The 18,191-nt window shown below is 37.8% G+C and overlaps 1 protein-coding gene across 7 annotated transcripts in view; it reads right to left on the reverse strand.

Moving 5' to 3' along the window:
• Positions 1 to 850: 850 nt before the first annotated feature.
• The window catches only part of ZNF461 (zinc finger protein 461), a 32,110-nt gene continuing 14,769 nt past the window's right edge, over positions 851 to 18,191 (reverse strand). For 4 of the 7 annotated variants that reach the window (XM_019423101.2, XM_053906384.1, XM_053906385.1 and 1 more), the window contains 3 exons: positions 16,754 to 16,880; positions 15,822 to 15,917; positions 851 to 2,509 (listed from right to left, as the gene is read on the reverse strand). In XM_019423101.2, the coding sequence (XP_019278646.1) occupies positions 1,122 to 2,509; positions 15,822 to 15,917; positions 16,754 to 16,880 (1,611 nt within the window). In that variant the 3' untranslated portion in view covers positions 851 to 1,121. Of the gene's footprint in view, positions 2,510 to 15,821; positions 15,918 to 16,753; positions 16,902 to 18,191 lie in introns of all 7 variants that reach the window. The other 3 variants (XM_019423104.2, XM_053906386.1, XM_019423106.2) reach the window with 2 other exon arrangements.

An 18,191-nucleotide genomic window follows, 5' to 3' on the forward strand; every position in this document is an offset into this window, starting at 1 on the left:
CAATAGAAAAGATCAATAAAACCAAGGGTTGGCCCTTTGAAAATATATAGTTGAAAAACTATTAGCTAGTCTGACTTAACCAAAAACAAAGAGACAGAGGACTCAGATAAATAATGTTATAAACAAAAGAGAGAGTTCCAATATTGCAGCGAAGGATTGCAGGCAATGAAGGATTTGGAGAAGACAGGCAGTAAATTGATAGTTGGCACGTCTGTAAATCCCTTGGAAATACTGAAATGAAAGAGGGCTAAATTTGGAACGATAAGAATTTCATGAAACAAAGATTATGATTAATCCACTTTCATCCAAAGAATTTAAAAAATTTAATCCCTGGAAGAATACAAAAGACCTGACAGCTGGTCCTATAGAATCAGGTATTAAGAAAGCTTTAATTCTTACTTTACTTGTTTGATAACTTTTGAATTTTGTAGCATGTATTTTTATTACCTAAATTTTTAAACTAAAAAATTAATGTAACATCAAAACTACATACACTCTCATGGTTGGCAATCTACCCAATGGAAATAAAAGAATGATGAGATAAGAATATTTACTGTATGATCCTTTGGGATGAAAAAGAAATAGAGCAATCAAATGTCTATAGGAAGGAATGGCTTAAAATATGGACATACATCCTATACCAGAAATATTCAGGAGCTTTAAAAACAATGTTAGATCTGTATGTACTCACCTGGAAAAAAAGTCCACAATTATTTAAGTGCAAAAAGAAATTGCTGTGAAATATGTCACTATAGGCGGTAAAATCTTCCATATACATGCAATAAACCCTCCATATTTGCAGGTATGTTTGAGCAGGAAGGAGCAACACACACATAGTGGCTCTCACAGATGTGTGGGAGGGGAATAAATTGTTTTCATTTTATTTCTGCCACTTCACTGGTTTCAGTGAAAACACTATTTATAAAATTTATTTCCAATATTGATTATAATAACTTAGAAACAGCATTGGAACTAGAGCAATTTTTACTTGTTAATAATTTTTCAATTTTCCCTGCTTGAAGTTTTTTTTTTCAAGGATCATTGAAATAAATCAATACTAATGAAATTCATTATTTTACCAACATTTATCTTGAAGAAAAAAAAAGAAAATAAAAATAATTTCATGATGCTAGACTAGGATGGGGAGAGAGAAGAGGAAACCTTACTGGCATCTCAACAGTATGAAGTGTCTGATGTATATTAAATTGCAAGCCATGATTAAAAGCCTTTCCACAGTCATAAGGTTTCTTCCCAGAATGAATTCTCTGATGGTGTGAAAAGCTTGAATGATAGCTAAAGGTCTTTCCACATTCCTTACATTCATAGGGCTTCTCACCAGTATGTATTCTCTGATGTTGAATAAGGTGTGAATGAAGTCTAAAGGCCTTACCACATATCATACATTCATGAGGTTTCTCACCAGTATGAATTCTCTGATGTCTTTTGAGGTGTGAGCACTGTCTAAAAGTCTTCCCACATTCCTTGCACTCATAGGGTTTCTCACCAGTATGAATCCTCTGATGCAGGGTAAGTTGTAAGCCATCACAAAAGGCCTTCCCACATTCACTACATTCATAAGGTTTTTTGCCAGAATGAATTTTCTGATGGTGAGAGAAGCTTGAGTGATAGCTAAAGGCCTTTCCACATTCTCTACATTGATAGGGTTTCTCACCAGTATGAATTCTCTGATGTATGGTAAGGTGTGAGCGATGCCTAAAAGTCTTTCCACATTCTTTACATTCATAGGGTTTCTCACCAGTATGGAGTCGTAGATGTTCAGTAAGTTGAAAGCCACGAATAAAAGCCTTCCCACATTGCTTACATTCATAAGGTTTTTCACCAGTATGAAGTCTCTGATGTTGAGTAAGCTGTGATCGCTGCCTAAAGGCCTTCCCACATTCTTTACATTCATAAGGTTTTTCACCAGTGTGAATTCTCTGATGCAGAATAAGTTCTGAGCCATAATTAAAGGCCTTCCCACATTCTTTACATTCATAGCGTTTTTCGCCATTATGGATTCTCAGGTGTTGCTTAAGTTGTGAACAATGAATAAAAGCTCTCCAACATTCCTTACATTCATTGCACTTGTTACTATTTTGAATTCTCTGTTTAGTAAGATATGATATGTTAAGAATTTCTGCACATTCCTTACATTCAGACAGTTTTTCTTTAGAATGAGCTCTTCTGTGATTACTAAAAAATAAGTGGTAACTGAAGTTTTTTCTACATTCTTTACATCCAAAGATTTTCTCTCTATTATAAAATTCCTGAGTTAGTAAAGAATGTTGGTTAAATATAGGCATATGTTCATGGTTGATAACAAATTGCCTGAAATAGCCCTCTTGTTCCTGTTGTCTTTCAAACTGAGTATTGCATTCCCAAATATCTCTGAAAATGGATTTCTCAGGATTATGACTTTTAAAGTCTTCCATGATAGCCCTTTGGGATGACTCTGTCTCATAAATGTCTTTTGGAGATAACTTCTTGGCCTCACACCTGGACACCAAGTCTGAAAGATAAGAAACACACTTTAATTGCTGGTTTTGTGTCAGAAAAGAAAATATATATGGTAGCAAAGAGAGATAATTGGAAATAATTCACGTAAAAGATGAGTCTTGGAGAACTCTAAAATATCATCATGCAACTGAATGAAAAAAAAAACAGTAAGGAGAACACAGAGAAATGAGAGCTCAGAAGAGAAAGTGAGGGAGTTAATTAACAAATCAAGTCAATAGTTCTGAATTTTTTTTTTTTAAGATTTTATTTTTAAGCAATCTCTACACCCAGCATGGGGCTCAAACCCACAACCCCAAGACCAGGAGTTACACGTTCCACCAACTGAGCCAGCCGGGTGACCCAGTTGTTCTGAAATTTTGATCTACCTCAGAGTTTGCTGCAATTATAGATGTTTAGGAAACATTCTAGATCAAATGAATCCATATCTACCAGAGTTGGTTTCAGAATGAGATCAACTGAATCAGAATCTACAAGAGTGTATGTTTAACACTTTCCACCAGGCCAAGGGATTATGAGATGGAGACTGCTAATTGTCCCCAAATGTCTATTATTCCCCTTTTATATATGGATTGAACCAATGGTTTTTAGTTGAGAACAAGGTTGCCCAATATAAACACTGCATTTCCCAGGCTCTTTTGCAGGAGAATATGCCATGTAACTGGATTCTGCCTTAAAAAAAAAAAAAAAAAGCATAAGTATCAAATAGTAGCTTCTGAAACTTTAACAGCCAGCTGGCCCATGTCCTATATCCTCTATTCTCCCATTTCCTTAGTCTCCACTGTGGATGTGGTGTCATGTCACATGATGGTTTTGCAGAGCAGAGCTTCCCCTCCAGCCTGGACTTTAATGCAAAAGAAAATTAACCCATATGGTTTAAGCCATTATTATTTTTGAGTCTCTGTCACATGTAGCCAAACCTATAACCAAACTTATGTAGCTTCCTATTGAACTGAAATTTAAAAATCCAATTTTTTACCATGAGAACACAGGGCCTCTGCCTAGTTAGAAGACCTCATTTTGAGTCCTTTTCCCTTTTATCCATGTACTACAACATTAATCTCCTTTCAACAATTAGGACATTCCAAAGTCTTTCCTATCTTAGTGCTTTTCAGAGGCTGTTTCAGAAGAAAAAGCTTAAGACTGACAGCTATATAAAGCATTCTATTCTAACACAATTTATTTTTTCATTTTCCTAATGATGGACATATGGGTTGCTTTCAATTGTTGGTTATTATGATCAGTACGGCTATGAACATTCTTGTACATTTCTTTTGGTGGAAATAGGACTCCTTTCTGCTAGATGTATACATTTATGAGTGAAATTGTTGCACACAGAATATGCATTTGTTCAGCTTTAGTTGACATTATCCAATAGTTTCCTCATTTTCCCATCTAACTGGAAAAGAGTTCCAGTTCCTCACATCCTCCCCAACACTTGTTATTGTCAATCTTATATTCAGGCATCCTGGCAGATATGTCATGATACTGCATTGTGGTTTAATTTGCAATTTCCCTGATGACTTGTGAGGTTGAGCACTTTTTCATATGTTTATTGGCCAATTGGATATCTCTTTTAATAAATGCCAACTCAGGTCTTTTGTCCATTTTTACTGACTGTATGTGTGTGTGTGTGTGTGTGTGTGTGTGTGTGTGTGTGTTAAAATTCATATAACATAAAATCTACCAGTTTCACCATTTTGAAGTATACAATTCAGTAACTTTTAATACATTCTCACTGTTGTATAACCATCAGATCACTAATTCCGGAAAACTCTCATCATGCCAAGAAGAACCCCATGCCCATGGTCATTTCCTATTCCCCTATTCTTCCCAGCCCTTGGCAACCACTAATCTGCTTTGTGTCTCTATGAATCTATTCTGACATTTCATACAAATGGAATCATACAATATGTGACCTTTTGGGTCTTTTTTCACTCTGTATAATGTTTTCAAGGATCAACCAGTACTTCATTCCTTTTTTATGGCCAAGTAATATTTCATTGTATAGATATACCATATATTGCTTATCCATTCATCAGTCAAGGGTCACTTGAGTTGTTTCTGGGTTGTATTGTTTTCTTTGTAGGAATTCTTAATATATTCTGAATACAACCAACATATTGCAAATATCTTCTCACACTCTGGGGCTGGCACTTTCACTCTCTTAATAGTATGTTTTGATGTACAGAAGTTCTCAATTTTAAGGCAGTCTAATCCCAAGGTCATGAAAAATACTGTATTCTAGAAGCTTTTGCTATTTTACTTTTCATATGTAGATCTATAATCTACCTACATTACATTTTATGATGTGAGATAGGAATCAAGATGCCTAGTTTCTTTGTTGCTGTTGTTTTTTTATTTAAAAAAATTTTTTTAACGTTTATTTATTTTTGAAGGAGAGAGACAGAGCACGAGTGGGGGAGGGGCAAAGAGAGAGGGAGGGAGACACAGAGTCTGAAGCAGGCTCCAGGCTCTGAGCTGTCAGCACAGTGCCTGACGCAGGGCTCAAACTCATGAACCATGAGACCATGATCTGAGCCAAAATCAAATGCTTAACTGACTACGCCACCCAGGTGCCCCTAGAAGCCTAGTTTTTCATATATTTACTGAAAAGACAGTACTGCCTACCTTTCTCTGTAATCCACTCCAATAAATATCTCAACTCCCATAATTATGTTGAAAAATTTCTAGCTAAAGTCACTAACAAAATCTCTTTGCCAAAATCAGTGCTCTAGTGCTAGTCATCACTCTACTTGACTCATTAGCAGTATTTGACACAAATGATCAATCCCTTAGCTTCCTATATACCATATTCTCCTAGTTATCTTCCTACCTTTCTCTTTGTATTCAGTTCCCCTTAATGCATTTACTACCTGCCCTCTAACTATCAGAATGTCCCAGAACCCAGGCTCTGGCTAGCCATCAATCTATATACTCTTTCCCTGTAACAGGTCTGGCTTAAATTCTAGTCATATACTCCTAAGTCTTAAATTTATAACTCTAGATTAAAAAAAATTCTTTAATTTATCTTTGAGAGCGCAAGTAGGGGAGGGGCAGAGAGAGGGGGACAGAGGATCTGAAGTGGGCTTCATGCTGACAGCAGCGAGCTCGATGTAGGGCTCAAACCCACAAACCGTGAGATCATGACCTGAGCCAAAGTTGGCCACTCAACCGATTGAGCCATCCAGGTGGCCCTATAACTCTAAAATTTTGATTGTGGCAAAATACACATAACATAAAATTTAACATCTTAACTATTTTTAAGTATATAATTCAGTAGTGTTAAGTATGTTCACATTTTTGTACAACCAATCTCCAGAACTTTTTCAACTTGCAGAACTGAAACTTTGAGCTTACTAATAACTCCTCTCCACCCTTTCCTCCCCCAGTTCCTGGCACCCACCATTCTACTTCTGTTTCTATGGTTTGATTACTCTGGATACTACATATCAGTGAAATCATACAGTATCTTTTTGTGACTGGTTTATTTCACTTAGCATAATGTCCTCAACATGCCAATCCATGTTGTAGTGTGTGTCAGAATACTTCCCTTTTAAGGCTGAATAACATTACATTATATATGTGTGTACACACACACACACACTCTGTTGATCCACTCATCTGTTGATGAACACCTAGGCTGCTTCCAACCTTTGGCTATTGTACATAATGCTGCTAAAAACATGGGTATACAAATAAAAAAGCATGAGTGGGGGAGGGGCAAAGAGAGAGGGAGGGAGACACAATCTGAAGCATTGAAATCATTCGTTAAAAAGAAATCATTAAAATGAATGATTAAAATGAATGATTTCTGAATGATTGAAAGCTGCTGCTTTCAATTCTGTTGGTTATATATCCAGAAGTGGAACTGCTGGATCATTTAGTAATTCTATTTTTGATTTTTTTTTGAGGAACGATCATACTGTTTCACATACTGTTTGCTGGCCATTTATTTATCTTCTTTGAAGAAATGTCTATTAAAATCCTTTCCCCCCTTTTTAATTGAGTTGTTCAGTTTCTTTGATGTTGAGTTGTAGAATTTCTTTATACATTCTGAATATTAATCCCTTGTCAAATATATGATTTATAAATGTTTTCTCCTATTCCATAGGTTAACTTTTTATTTTATTTTATGTGTTCTTTTGTATATACTTCTAGCTTTTATCTTATCCCTGAGTTCCACATTAATCTAACTGCCTACTTGAAATCTTCAAATACTATGTAATAACTGTTTCAATCATAACTTGTCCAGAGAGAACTTTCAATTCTCCCTTTTTTCATTACACTAGCTTAAACTCAGTAAATGCAACCACCTTTTTTACCAATACGTTAAGCCAAAGGCCTAGTTCTTTAATTCTTATCAAACTTACAATCCATTAGCAAGCATGGTCAACTTATCCTTTAATATGTATAATAACTTCTCATCAGTTATTACTATCATTTCTATCACAGTCTGAGCTACCACTATTTTACTACTGCAGTCGCTCTCAAATTGGTCACCTGCTTACTTTCTTGTTCCACTAAGCACAACATATCTAAATGATTTCATATAACTTTTGCTTTCAAATCCCTTTAATAGTTTCCCATGACATTTAGGAAAAAAAGATCCTTATAATGATCTATAAGGTTCTATATTCTCTGTTTTCTATCTATCTCTCTGATAAAAATTTGTAGGGTACAACTAAAGCTGTATGTAGCAGCAAACTTATGGCCTTAAATGCAAATAGAAAAAAGAAATCATTAAAATGAATCATCCACATCCTGCAACCCCAGGGGCAGTGGTGTGCTGGTGAAGATTTAACAGCGGGTTCTCTGAAAGTAAATAAAAAGATAAGCAGATAGGTGACAGACAAATAAATAAATAAGCAAATAAATAAATAAAAAGTCCCTGAAAAAAAAAAATAAATGAATCATCTAAACATGTATCTCAAGAGGCTAGAAGAAGAATCGCAAACTAAAACCCCCAAAAATAGAATAAAGGAAAAAATAAAGATGGAGCAGAATAAATGAAACAAAAACAAATATAAAATAGAGAGGATTCCAGCAAGACTGATCAAGAAAAATAGACTATCTTCCTTACAGATTACATGTGTACTACAAAAAAAAAAAAAAAATACAGTGGAGAAATGTGGCAAACACCAGCCAAACCAAGTGATCAAAGCTAACGTCACCAACAATGGGACAGAACGACATTATATGCCTCCTTAATGATACACTGAGAAGGATATACCACTAATGCAATAATTGTGCCAAGAATGTATAACCTGAATTCAATAAGGGGAAGGACATTCTATAAACTGGTCCATGTTCTTCAAAAGTACCAATGTCATGAAATACAAAGAAAGGTTGAGGAACTTTTCAGATTAAAGTGAAGAGAAATGTAATGTGAAATCCCAAATCAAGTGAACAAAACAATATTGGGATAATTAGTGAATAAGAATACAGACAGTATATGAGGTAATAGTTTGCATCAATGTAAAATTTCCTGAATTTATGAAATGTAAGAGAATATATTCATTCTCAGAAAAGATAAGCTTAACTGTTCAGGGTAATGAGACTTAACAGAAATGAAATAATAAAGCAAATATGGCAAAATATTAACAAGTGGTGAATCTAGGTGAATGGCATATGGGAGCTCTTTTGCTATTCTTGCATCTCTTAAGTCTAAAATTAATTTAAAATAAATTTCTATCTTATAAAAGAGAGTACAAATAACCAACATTACAAGTGAAAATAGGGACATCATTACAGAAGGAAAGCCATCCCCTCATAGAGTTACATTCTGGTAGAATAACATCCAATAAATGATTACTAAATGAATCAGTGTGTCAGATGGAAAAAAAAAAAAGGCTACAGAAAAATACATTAAGAAGGAAAGAGATATAGTTCCAAATAATGGAAGTGGGGTGTAATTTTATAGTAGTCAGAAAAGCCTTACTTCAGTGACATTTGAAGGGGAAAAAAAAACTGTAGGAGAGAAGACAGTGATGGCTATCTGGGGAAAGAGCAATCCATGCAGAGAATATAGCAAGTCCATAAAACGAAAGTTACATTGGCTTATTAGAGAAACAGCAAGGAGACTAGGATAGCTGAAATCAAGTAAGAGAAAACAGAGACCTGGAGACCAGAGAGATTCAATACAATCTAATAAAACCCCTACGATGTTGCTTGAGGAGCTTTAAAAACTGATTCAAAAACATATTTGGAAAAACAAAGTTTAACAGCCAAAATACTACTAAAGAGCAAAGTCAGAGCATTTATCCTACCTATGATAAAGACATCATAAAGACTTAAAAATTAAGACAATGTGGTATTTACACAGCCCTTGACCCATAGAAAGACCAGAGGCAGACTCACATAGGAAGAATTACAGATCAATGATGAAAGAATAATTTAATAAATGATATTAGAACTAGCTATAGATATAAAGAAAATTACTCTGGTCCCCTACCATACACCATAAACAAACAAACTCTAAATGGATTAAAGACCTACAAATTAAAGGAAAAACGATAAAGCTTATCCAAGATCCAAGATGATCACAACAGCCAAGGTGTATGCCTGCCAGAAGTCAGCTTTATTTGTTCTCCTCCCTGTTGATACCAATAGATGAAGTGAATATGAAAACTGGTTGTTTCACTAAGTTGTTTTGGAAAGACCACACAATGACAATTATTTAAGAAAAAGCAAAAAAATACAAACAAACATGCTACTAGAAAAAGATTGGTGGTGGTGGTGGTGGCAAAGTAAAAATGAAGTACTCCAAGGATGCCTGAGTGGCTCAATCAGTTAAGGATCAGACTTGTGATTTCAGCTCAAGTCATGATCCCATGGTTCGTAGGATCAAGCCCTGCAAAGGGCTCTGTGCTAACAGCACAGAGCCTGCTTGGGATTCTCTCTTCCTCTTGTCTTTGCCCCTGCCCCATGCTCTCTCTCTCTCTCTCTTATACACTTAAAAAAAGAAAAAAAAATCCAGAAGTACTCCACATACACACTGTCTTTATGATATCCCACCTCCTTAAAGAAATCAAAGCAAATATCACAGAAAATGCATATTTAAAGTTCATTCTGAAAAGATTTAAAATCTCAATTACAAAGATAGTGTAGACTCACTCTTTCCTGCCTCTCCCTTAAATAAAACTAAAAACCCTAGAAATTAACTATCACACAGCAATAAAATAATTCTGAGAGCTGAAAGGAAGAAGGTTTATTGATTTGGATTCTCTGGCCTTGAGGAACTACCACATGGTGAGTTCTCTGGGTTTTCTTTTTTGTTTTTTTCCTGTTTATTTTTTAAATCCACTAAAATTAACACAGAATGTTAAATTTGTTTTAAGTGTACAATACAGGGATTCAACAATTCTATATATCACTCACTGCTCATCACAATTAAGTGTACGATTAATCCCCTTCACCTATTTCAGCCATCCTCCCTCTCACCTCCCCTCTGGTAACCATCAGTTTGTTCTCTGTATTTAAGAGTGTTTTTTGGATCTTTTTTTCTTTGTTTTGTTTCTTAAATTCCACATATGAATGAAATCATATATTTGTTTTTCTCTATTTCATTTAGCATTATACCCTCTAGATCTATCCATGTTGTTGCAACTGGCAAGATTTCATTCTTTTTTGTGGCTGAGTAATATTCCATAGTATATATACACCACATCTTCATCAATTCATCTATTGATGGACACTTGGTTTGCTTCCATATCCGGGCTATTGTAAATAATGCTGCAATATACATATTGCATATATGTACATATAACTTTTCATATTAGTGTTTTCATATTCCTTGTGTAAACACCCAGTAGTGTAATTACTGGATCATATGGGAATTCTATTTCTAATTTTTTGAGGAAATTTCATACTGCTTTCCACAGTGGCTGTACCAGTGTGCACCCCCACCAGGAGGGTCCCTTTGTCTCCAAATCCTAACACTTGTTTCTTGTTTTAGATTTTAGCCATTCTGATAGATGTGAGGTGGTATCAATCTCATTGTGGTTTTGAATTGCATTTCCCTGATGATCAGTAACGGGTGAACATCTTTTCAAGTGTCTGTTGGCCATCTATATGTCTTTTTTGAAGAAATGTCTATTCATGTCTTCTTCCCAATTTTTAATTGGATAATTTGGTTTTGGGTGTTGAGTTGTATTAGTTCTTTACCTATTTTGGATACTAGCCCTTTATTGGATATGTCATTTGCAAATTTCAGTAGATTGTCTTTTAGTTTTGTTGATTGTTTCCTTTGCTGTGTAGAAGCTTTTTACTTTGATGAAGTCCCAATAGTTTATTTCTCTTGCATCAGGCGACATATCTAGAAAAATGCTGCCATGGCCAATGTCAGAGAAATTACTGCCTGTGTTCTCTTCTAGGATTTTTATGGTTTCAGGTCTCATTTTTAGGTCTTTAACCCATTTTGAATTTATTCATGTGTATGATGTAAGAAAGCAGTCCAGTTTCATTCTTTTGCATGTAGCTGTCCAGTTTTCCCAACACCGTTTGTTGCAGAGATGGTCTTTTTCTCATTGGGTATGTGTGCTTCCTTTGTCCTAGATAAATTGACCATATAATTGTGGGTTTGTCTGGATTTTCTATTCTGTTCCATTGATCTATGTGTCTAATTTTGTGTCAGGACCATAATGTTTTGGTTACTACAACTTTGTTGTGTATGTTGAAATCAGCTATTTTCTCCTCAGATACATTTTCTCCTTTTATCCTCTCTTCTTCTGGGATCCCTGCAATGTGAATATTATTATGCTTGATGGTATTACTGAGTTCCCTTAATCTATTTTCATTTTTTATTATTCTTTTTTCTTTCTCCTGTTCAGCTTAATTGCTTTCCATTATTCTGTCCTCTAGGTCATTGATCCATTCTTCTGCTTCCTCTAGTCTACTATTTACTCTATGTAGTGTATTATTAATCTAAGTTGAGTTCTTCATCTCCGATTGGTTCTTTTTAAATGTTTTCTATCTCTTTATTGAGGGTCTGAGTTCCTCCATCCACTCTTTTCACAAGTCCAGTGATTATCTTTATGACCATTACTTCAAAAAAAATTTTAATGTTTATTTTTGAGAGAGACAGAACATGAGCGGGGGAGGGGCAGAGACAGAGGGAGAGACAGAATCTGAAACAGGCTCCAGGCTCTGAGCTGTCAGCACAGAGCCCGACTTGGGGCTTGAACTCCAGAACAGTGAGATTATGACCTGAGCTGAAGTCGAATGCTCAACCGACTGAGCCACCCAAGCGCCCCTATGACCATTACTTTAAATTCTCTATCAGGCGTATTACTTATCTCCATTTCACTCATGTCTCTTGCTGTGATTTTTGTCCTGTTCTTTTAAGTGGGACATATTCCCCTAGCTCTCTGTGTCTGTTTCTATGTGTTAGGAAAGCCAGCCATGTCTCCTCTTGAAAGTGGGGGCTTATTTTTTTTCATGTTCATTCATTTATTTTGAAAGAGACAGAACACGAGCAGAGGATGGGGAGAGAAAGAGAGAGAGAATCCCAAGCAGGCTCCACGCTGCCAGCACACAGTCCAGTGCAGGGCTTGAATTCATGAACCTATGAGATCGTGGCCTAAGCCAAAATCAAGAGTCAGACGCTTAACTGACTGAGCCACCTAGGTGCCAGAAAGTGGTGGCCTTATAACGAGGTCCTGTTGTTCCCTCAGTGTAGTATCCTCAGTTTACCAGAATCTGGCACTTTACGGGTGTCTCCTATGTGTGTCACATGTACCCTATTGCTGTGGCTGAGCCACATTTACCTCCAGTCTAGTCATCTGCAAAGGTTCTCTTTGCCTGTTCTGAGCAGATCTTGGCGCCTGTGTTGTTAGTGGCCTTTGTCTGTTCTGAGCAGAGCTTGGTGCCTGTGTTGTTAGTGGGCCAGTCTGGGGCTGTTTTGGGCTTGAGGGTTTGCCAGAGATGCATTAGCACCAAACTTCAAGACATTCTTTTTGTGTTATTTCCTGAGAGGCTTTCATTGGTGGGCAGGGCCAGCAGTCAGACCAGATGTCAGCCCCCCACCCACTGCTGGGCCCAAGTTCGAACTGGTGTGTGTGGTTATCTTCCCGTTCCCAGGGCAGGAGTCACTTTGAAGTGGTGCTGGCCCCTGTTGGAGGCACTTACACAGTCACGCTTGTGGTCCCACTTTGGAGAACTCCTGCCAGGCCAGGCTGGAGGGGCAAGATCCATAGGAGAACATGGGAGAAGGCATGCAGTGTGAGCAAGGTTTGCACTGGTCTGCAGTGGAAGAGGACCTGTAGCTACTCTAGAGAACAGCTGAGGGCAAGTCCACTGTTAGCAAGGGACAGGGCATACTGTCCTTGGCAAAGTAGGTGGAGAGTGTGCATACTGTGCTGGTTCTTGCAAGTATCTCTGCTGGGAGTCAGGGAGGGAAACGGTGCCCACCAGCTCTTTTGTTCTTGGAGAAGTCTCCCATAGGTCCCTGCCCCTCCAACACACATTCTGAGATTAGCAAATAAATCCTCCTATGTATCCAAGGTGTTTTTCAAATTGCTGCTTCTATGCTATGTCTCACCAGGGCTGTTTGTTATGCTGTCTCTTTAAGGGTAGGGATTCAGTTTCCTATCACTGTCCTTGCTCTCCCAGAGTTGAGCCTGCTGAATTTTTAAAGTTCCAGGTGTTAGGTGCCACTGATTTAAGAACTTGTGAAGTTAAGCCCCTCTGGCTTTCAAAGCCAAATATTATGGAGATTCATCTTCCCAGTGTGGGTCTCCCATGCCCGGGATGCCTAGGGTGGGGTCTGCTCCTCTTCCTTGTCATTGCCTGTGGTGTCCCTCCCTCCAGCAGACAGTCTTGCAGGTCAGTTTAGCTCCTGCCCACATCTTCCTTCGCCCTTCCCATCCTTTTCAATGTGGTGGCTTCCCTACACTTAGCTGTGGACAGTCTGTTTTGGCAGTCTTCAGGTCATTCTCTGGGTTATTCACACTGATGTGGGTGTTACCTAGGTGTATCTGTGGGACAAGGTGAGCTTAGGATCCTCTTATTTTACGATCATCCCAGGAGGTTTTTCCCTGGGTTTTCTTTTTATCTCTCATATACCCCCATAATGAGCACTGGACAGCAGGCCTGCAACCAATAACAGGTGTGCGTGCGCATACACACACCAAGAGAAAGCTACTCTATCTAGCCAAAAGACCAGGAGCAGGGAAGCCCAATAGACTTAGTGGGATTCCTAGCACTTGCTCCACAACCTAGATCCTAGCAACAGTTTCATCAGCTGGCTGCAGAAGCGGCAAGAATTCTCAGTGACCGATCTACCACTAACAACAGCAAGAGAAAGTCTCTTGATGTACAAGCTCCCACTTCACAACCAGGGCACTGGCTGACAGACTGATTCACCCAGAAAGGTACTATTAGCAGAGTGTTGCATCTCCCTGTGTCCTCTGCCCAGTGACATAAGGAAATCCATGCCCAGTGGCTTCTGTATCTCAGTGAAGCTCAGTGTATCTCAATGGCTTCTGCCTCCCTCATCCCACACAAGGTAGCCCAGCTACACTGGGGATCCACAGTAGCTTTCTGTCTCTGCAGATATCACCATTGAGCAGGAGTCCCAGCAGTACCAGAATATAAAGCATATCAGAATAGTATTGAAAGGGCTCTGAAAACTAAGCTGCCATTAGAAGTAAAGACTACAAAAGTAGGCCAGATCTATGCACTAAACCTAACAGCATGACTTCCTGCTAACATAGGAGATTTCAATAGATTCAAGTAGACTCAAGACTCTCTTGGGGTGCCTGGGTGGCTCAGTCGGTTAAGCATCCAACTTTGGCTCAGGTCATGATCTCATGATTTGTGAGTTCAAGCCCCACGTTGGGCTCTGTGCTGACAGCTAGGAGCCTGGAGCCTGCTTTGGATCCATGTCTCCTTCTCTCTCTGTTCCTCCCCTGCTTGTGCTATCTTCTCTCTCAAAAATAAATAAAGGTTAAAAAAATTAAAAGAAAAAAGACTCTCTTAACATAATAACTGAAATGTCTAGGATACAACAAGTCACTGGTCATACCAAAAAAAGGCATGGCCAGGCATCAAAAACTGATAGAAGAATGACACTTTAAAGAAAAACAAAACATTTAGGAGAGTAGGTATCATTTTTCCATGATTCCCTCCATATTAGTTTCTTAGAGCTGATATAACAAAGAACAAAGCTGATGTGGCTTAAAACAAGAGAAATATACTCTCTCACAGTTCTGGAGCATTTATACTGAATCGCAGATATCATCAAAGACCTCTAATGTGTAGAATGGACCTGCCCTTGGCCTCCAGGACCCTACACTTTCCTAGATGACCTCCTTCCTTCCCAGTCATCCCTCTGCCATCTCTACTTCCTCAATGCAATTTTCTTTAACTTTACCAATTTCTAATCAATCTTAATTTTTCCTACTATAACATTAGAACATAGTTCTTGATCCACTACTGTTAACACATAAAAAAAGGTATACTTGTCACCCAGTAAAGCAACTCATAGGCATTTTTAAAAATTAATAAACACTCTATTGATTGTGTCCTTTGATGAATAGAAGTTTTTAAGTCTGGTGTACTCCCACTTATCTATTTTTGATTTGGTTATCTATACCTTGCTTGGTGTCATATCCCAGAAATCACTGCCAAATCCAATGTCATGAAACTTTTTCCCTAAGTTCTCTTCTAGTTTTGGGTCTTACATTTAGTTCTTTGATCCATTTTGAGTTAATTTTTATATATGGTATAAGGTATGGATCCAACTTTATTCTTTGGCACGCAGATATCCAGTTTTCCCTACACCATTTGTTAATGATACAGTCCTTTCCCCCACTGAATGGTCTTGGTACCCTTGTCTGAAATCATCTGGTCATATGGCTGAGGGTTTATTTCCAGACTTTCTATTCTATTCCACTGATCTATATGTCTGTCTTTATGCCAGTACTACTACACTGTTTGTTTACATAATGCTGTAATTAGGTTTTTTTTAATTTTTTTTAACATTTATTTATTTTTGAGACAGAGAGAGAGAGAGAGCATGAACAGGGGAGGATCAGAGAAAGAGGGAGACACAGAATCTGAAGCAGGCTCCAGGCTCTGAGCTGTCAGCACAGAGCCCGACGCGGGGCTCGAACCCACGGACCGCGAGATCATGACCTGAGCCGAAGTCGGACGCTTAACCGACTGAGCCACCCAGGCACCCCTGTAATTAGTTTTGAAATCAGATTTTCCCTAATGTGTCTAAAATAACTTTCCCAGCATAACATTCTGACCACTTGGCCTACTCCTTGGAACAGCTTCCTGCTTCCTGATCATTGCTCACTCACCTGGGCACTGTTCTCCTGTCACTTCCCTCACAACCATCCAGGGCTCCTTCCCTTGCTCTAATGAAGAGATCACAGCCGGCTTAGAAATAGAAAGTCCTGGTTATAAGAAAAGAAATGGAGATGAAGTGGAAATTAAAGTACCCAAATACTATGATTCAGAACTAATCAAAATAAATAAACTATAGCACAACATGGCACTTGATAAAGTCTACAGAAGAAAAAAGAAAAAACTAAACACTCATATTTAGGTCAACTCAAGATTAAAAAAACACAAATAAATAGGTGATAAAATGCTACTTAAATTAGATAAGATTTCTGTCCCTACTTTGCTATGAGGAAAAAAAAAAAAAAACAGCTTCCTGAGTATCCTTATTTCAGATATTTTTCAATGATATGTGAAAAGTTCTTAGACTGTAACTCCCAAATGCAAATTGTTTAAAAGAGAGCACATTAGTTGTAGGAAATGGAAGTGTTCATTTGAGCACTAAATAGTAAGTGATACTTCTTGATGCAGCCCATTGCTACATTAATTGGGAAAGCTATTTAGTTTTAACCTATGCTAGGGCACCTGCAGGTTTAGTACAGTGCAAATGAAAACAAAAGATGAAGTGGTTTCTTTGACCACTGAACTAATTAATAATTAATTAATATTAAGTTAATATTAAATAATTAAGCATAAGCTTTCCTGGTACAGAATTCCAATTCTGTTCTTTAATTATCAAGGAAGAATGTCAATTGTAAGTACCAGAGGAAGGTGTAAGGATGGGGAAAAGGGAAAATGAATGTGCACCTCTATCTAGGTGTGCTCATTTCTCTGCAAAGAGAAAAGTCACCTAGTTATTTGAAAAGTAGCCCTAAAATGCATGGGAAAGAAAGCAGAAAACAAGAAACCAAGAAACACATTCTAAATTATAAGAGGCAGATAATTTTACCCAGTGAAACCAAGTTGCTATAGTTCTCCAACATCACATCTTTGTACAAACTCCTCTGCGTAGGGTTCAGGCATTCCCATTCCTCCTGAGAGACATCTATAGCCACATCTTTGAACATCACCAACCCCTAAAATGACAAATCACAGTACTATTTTTGAAATTATAAGAAATATTTTTCAAAAGGAAGGAGAGGTGCTAAAAGAAAACATGCAAGACAGGAGTAGTGTATATAGTGGATAGTGAGTATATAGGCAAAGGTTGGAAGCTTGTGACATGTGTCAAAAAGGGATTCAGGGAACCTGGGGGCTCTAGTCGGTCAAGCGTCTAACTTCAGCTCAGGTCATCATGATCTCACAGTTCATGTGTTCAAGCCCCCTCATTGGGCTCTCTGCTGTCAGCACAGAACCGCTTTGGATCCTCTGCCCCGCCCCTCTCTGTCCCTCCCCTGCTCATGCTCTCTCTCTCAAAAATAAACTAAAAAAGGGTTTAGTGGGACTAACGTGGAGTGCCTACAGGTTCTTAAAAATTCAATTTCTGCAGACACATCCCTTACACAGGGTGGAAAACTGTTAGTCATCTAGAAATTTAAAAAATAAGTAGAGGTTCCCAACTAAGTTAAATAGCTGGAAATTTTTTAATCTTTCCAGATGTGTCATGAACACCTCCATCTTGAGAAAAAGGACTTGAAGATTTTTCTTCATTATTATGATATCATGTCATAAGCATTTTTTACTTTTCAGGCAAATTCTTTAGTAAGTATCTAGTATAGCTTGTACTTTCCAAGGATAGATAGAACAACATTTCCCATCCCATATGCTCTTCTTCAGCGTAATCTGGACATGCCCCCACACCATTTGTATAGGAACTATGTTCTCTGCCCTTGAACCGGATCCTGAGAAAACAAGTTAACTTACTCAACTTAAAGTATAGCAGAAATGACTTCTGAAGCTAGAATATAAAAATGTCTCCCTATCCAGTGAGAACCTACACCAATTCCTATAATGTAGATTTGAAAAAGTAAAAATTGTGGAAAAATTCGAAGATTTCTCATGTGTGATTCAATTAACCATTTTCCCCTGACAACAGCACTTCCGGTGAGGACATCTTAGCTGGGTGGCTAGTTTTTCTCCTACAGTCTCACTCTGCTCTCAATCTCACATTGTCCTCTCTGCTCCTCAGTGCTGGTGCCAACAACTGTCCCTCCTTCTCTAAAATCTAATGTCGCCATTTTATCAGACTATACATGCATTATTTCTACTTATTATAGTGATTAGCTGACATCCGGCTTTTTCCCCCCTAGGACTTTTAGCTCCTGGCTCAGTGCCACTATCTCCAATACTACTCCTATATTAATTCTCAGTAATTTCAAATATCTATATAAGTATTCCAACTATTAACCTGGCCTCCCAATTCTCTCACCTCCTCTCCAATGATCTTG

Source organism: Panthera pardus, unplaced genomic scaffold (genome assembly GCF_024362965.1).
Source record: "Panthera pardus isolate Hobbes unplaced genomic scaffold, ASM2436296v1 HiC_scaffold_18, whole genome shotgun sequence".
NCBI lineage: Eukaryota > Metazoa > Chordata > Mammalia > Carnivora > Felidae > Panthera > Panthera pardus.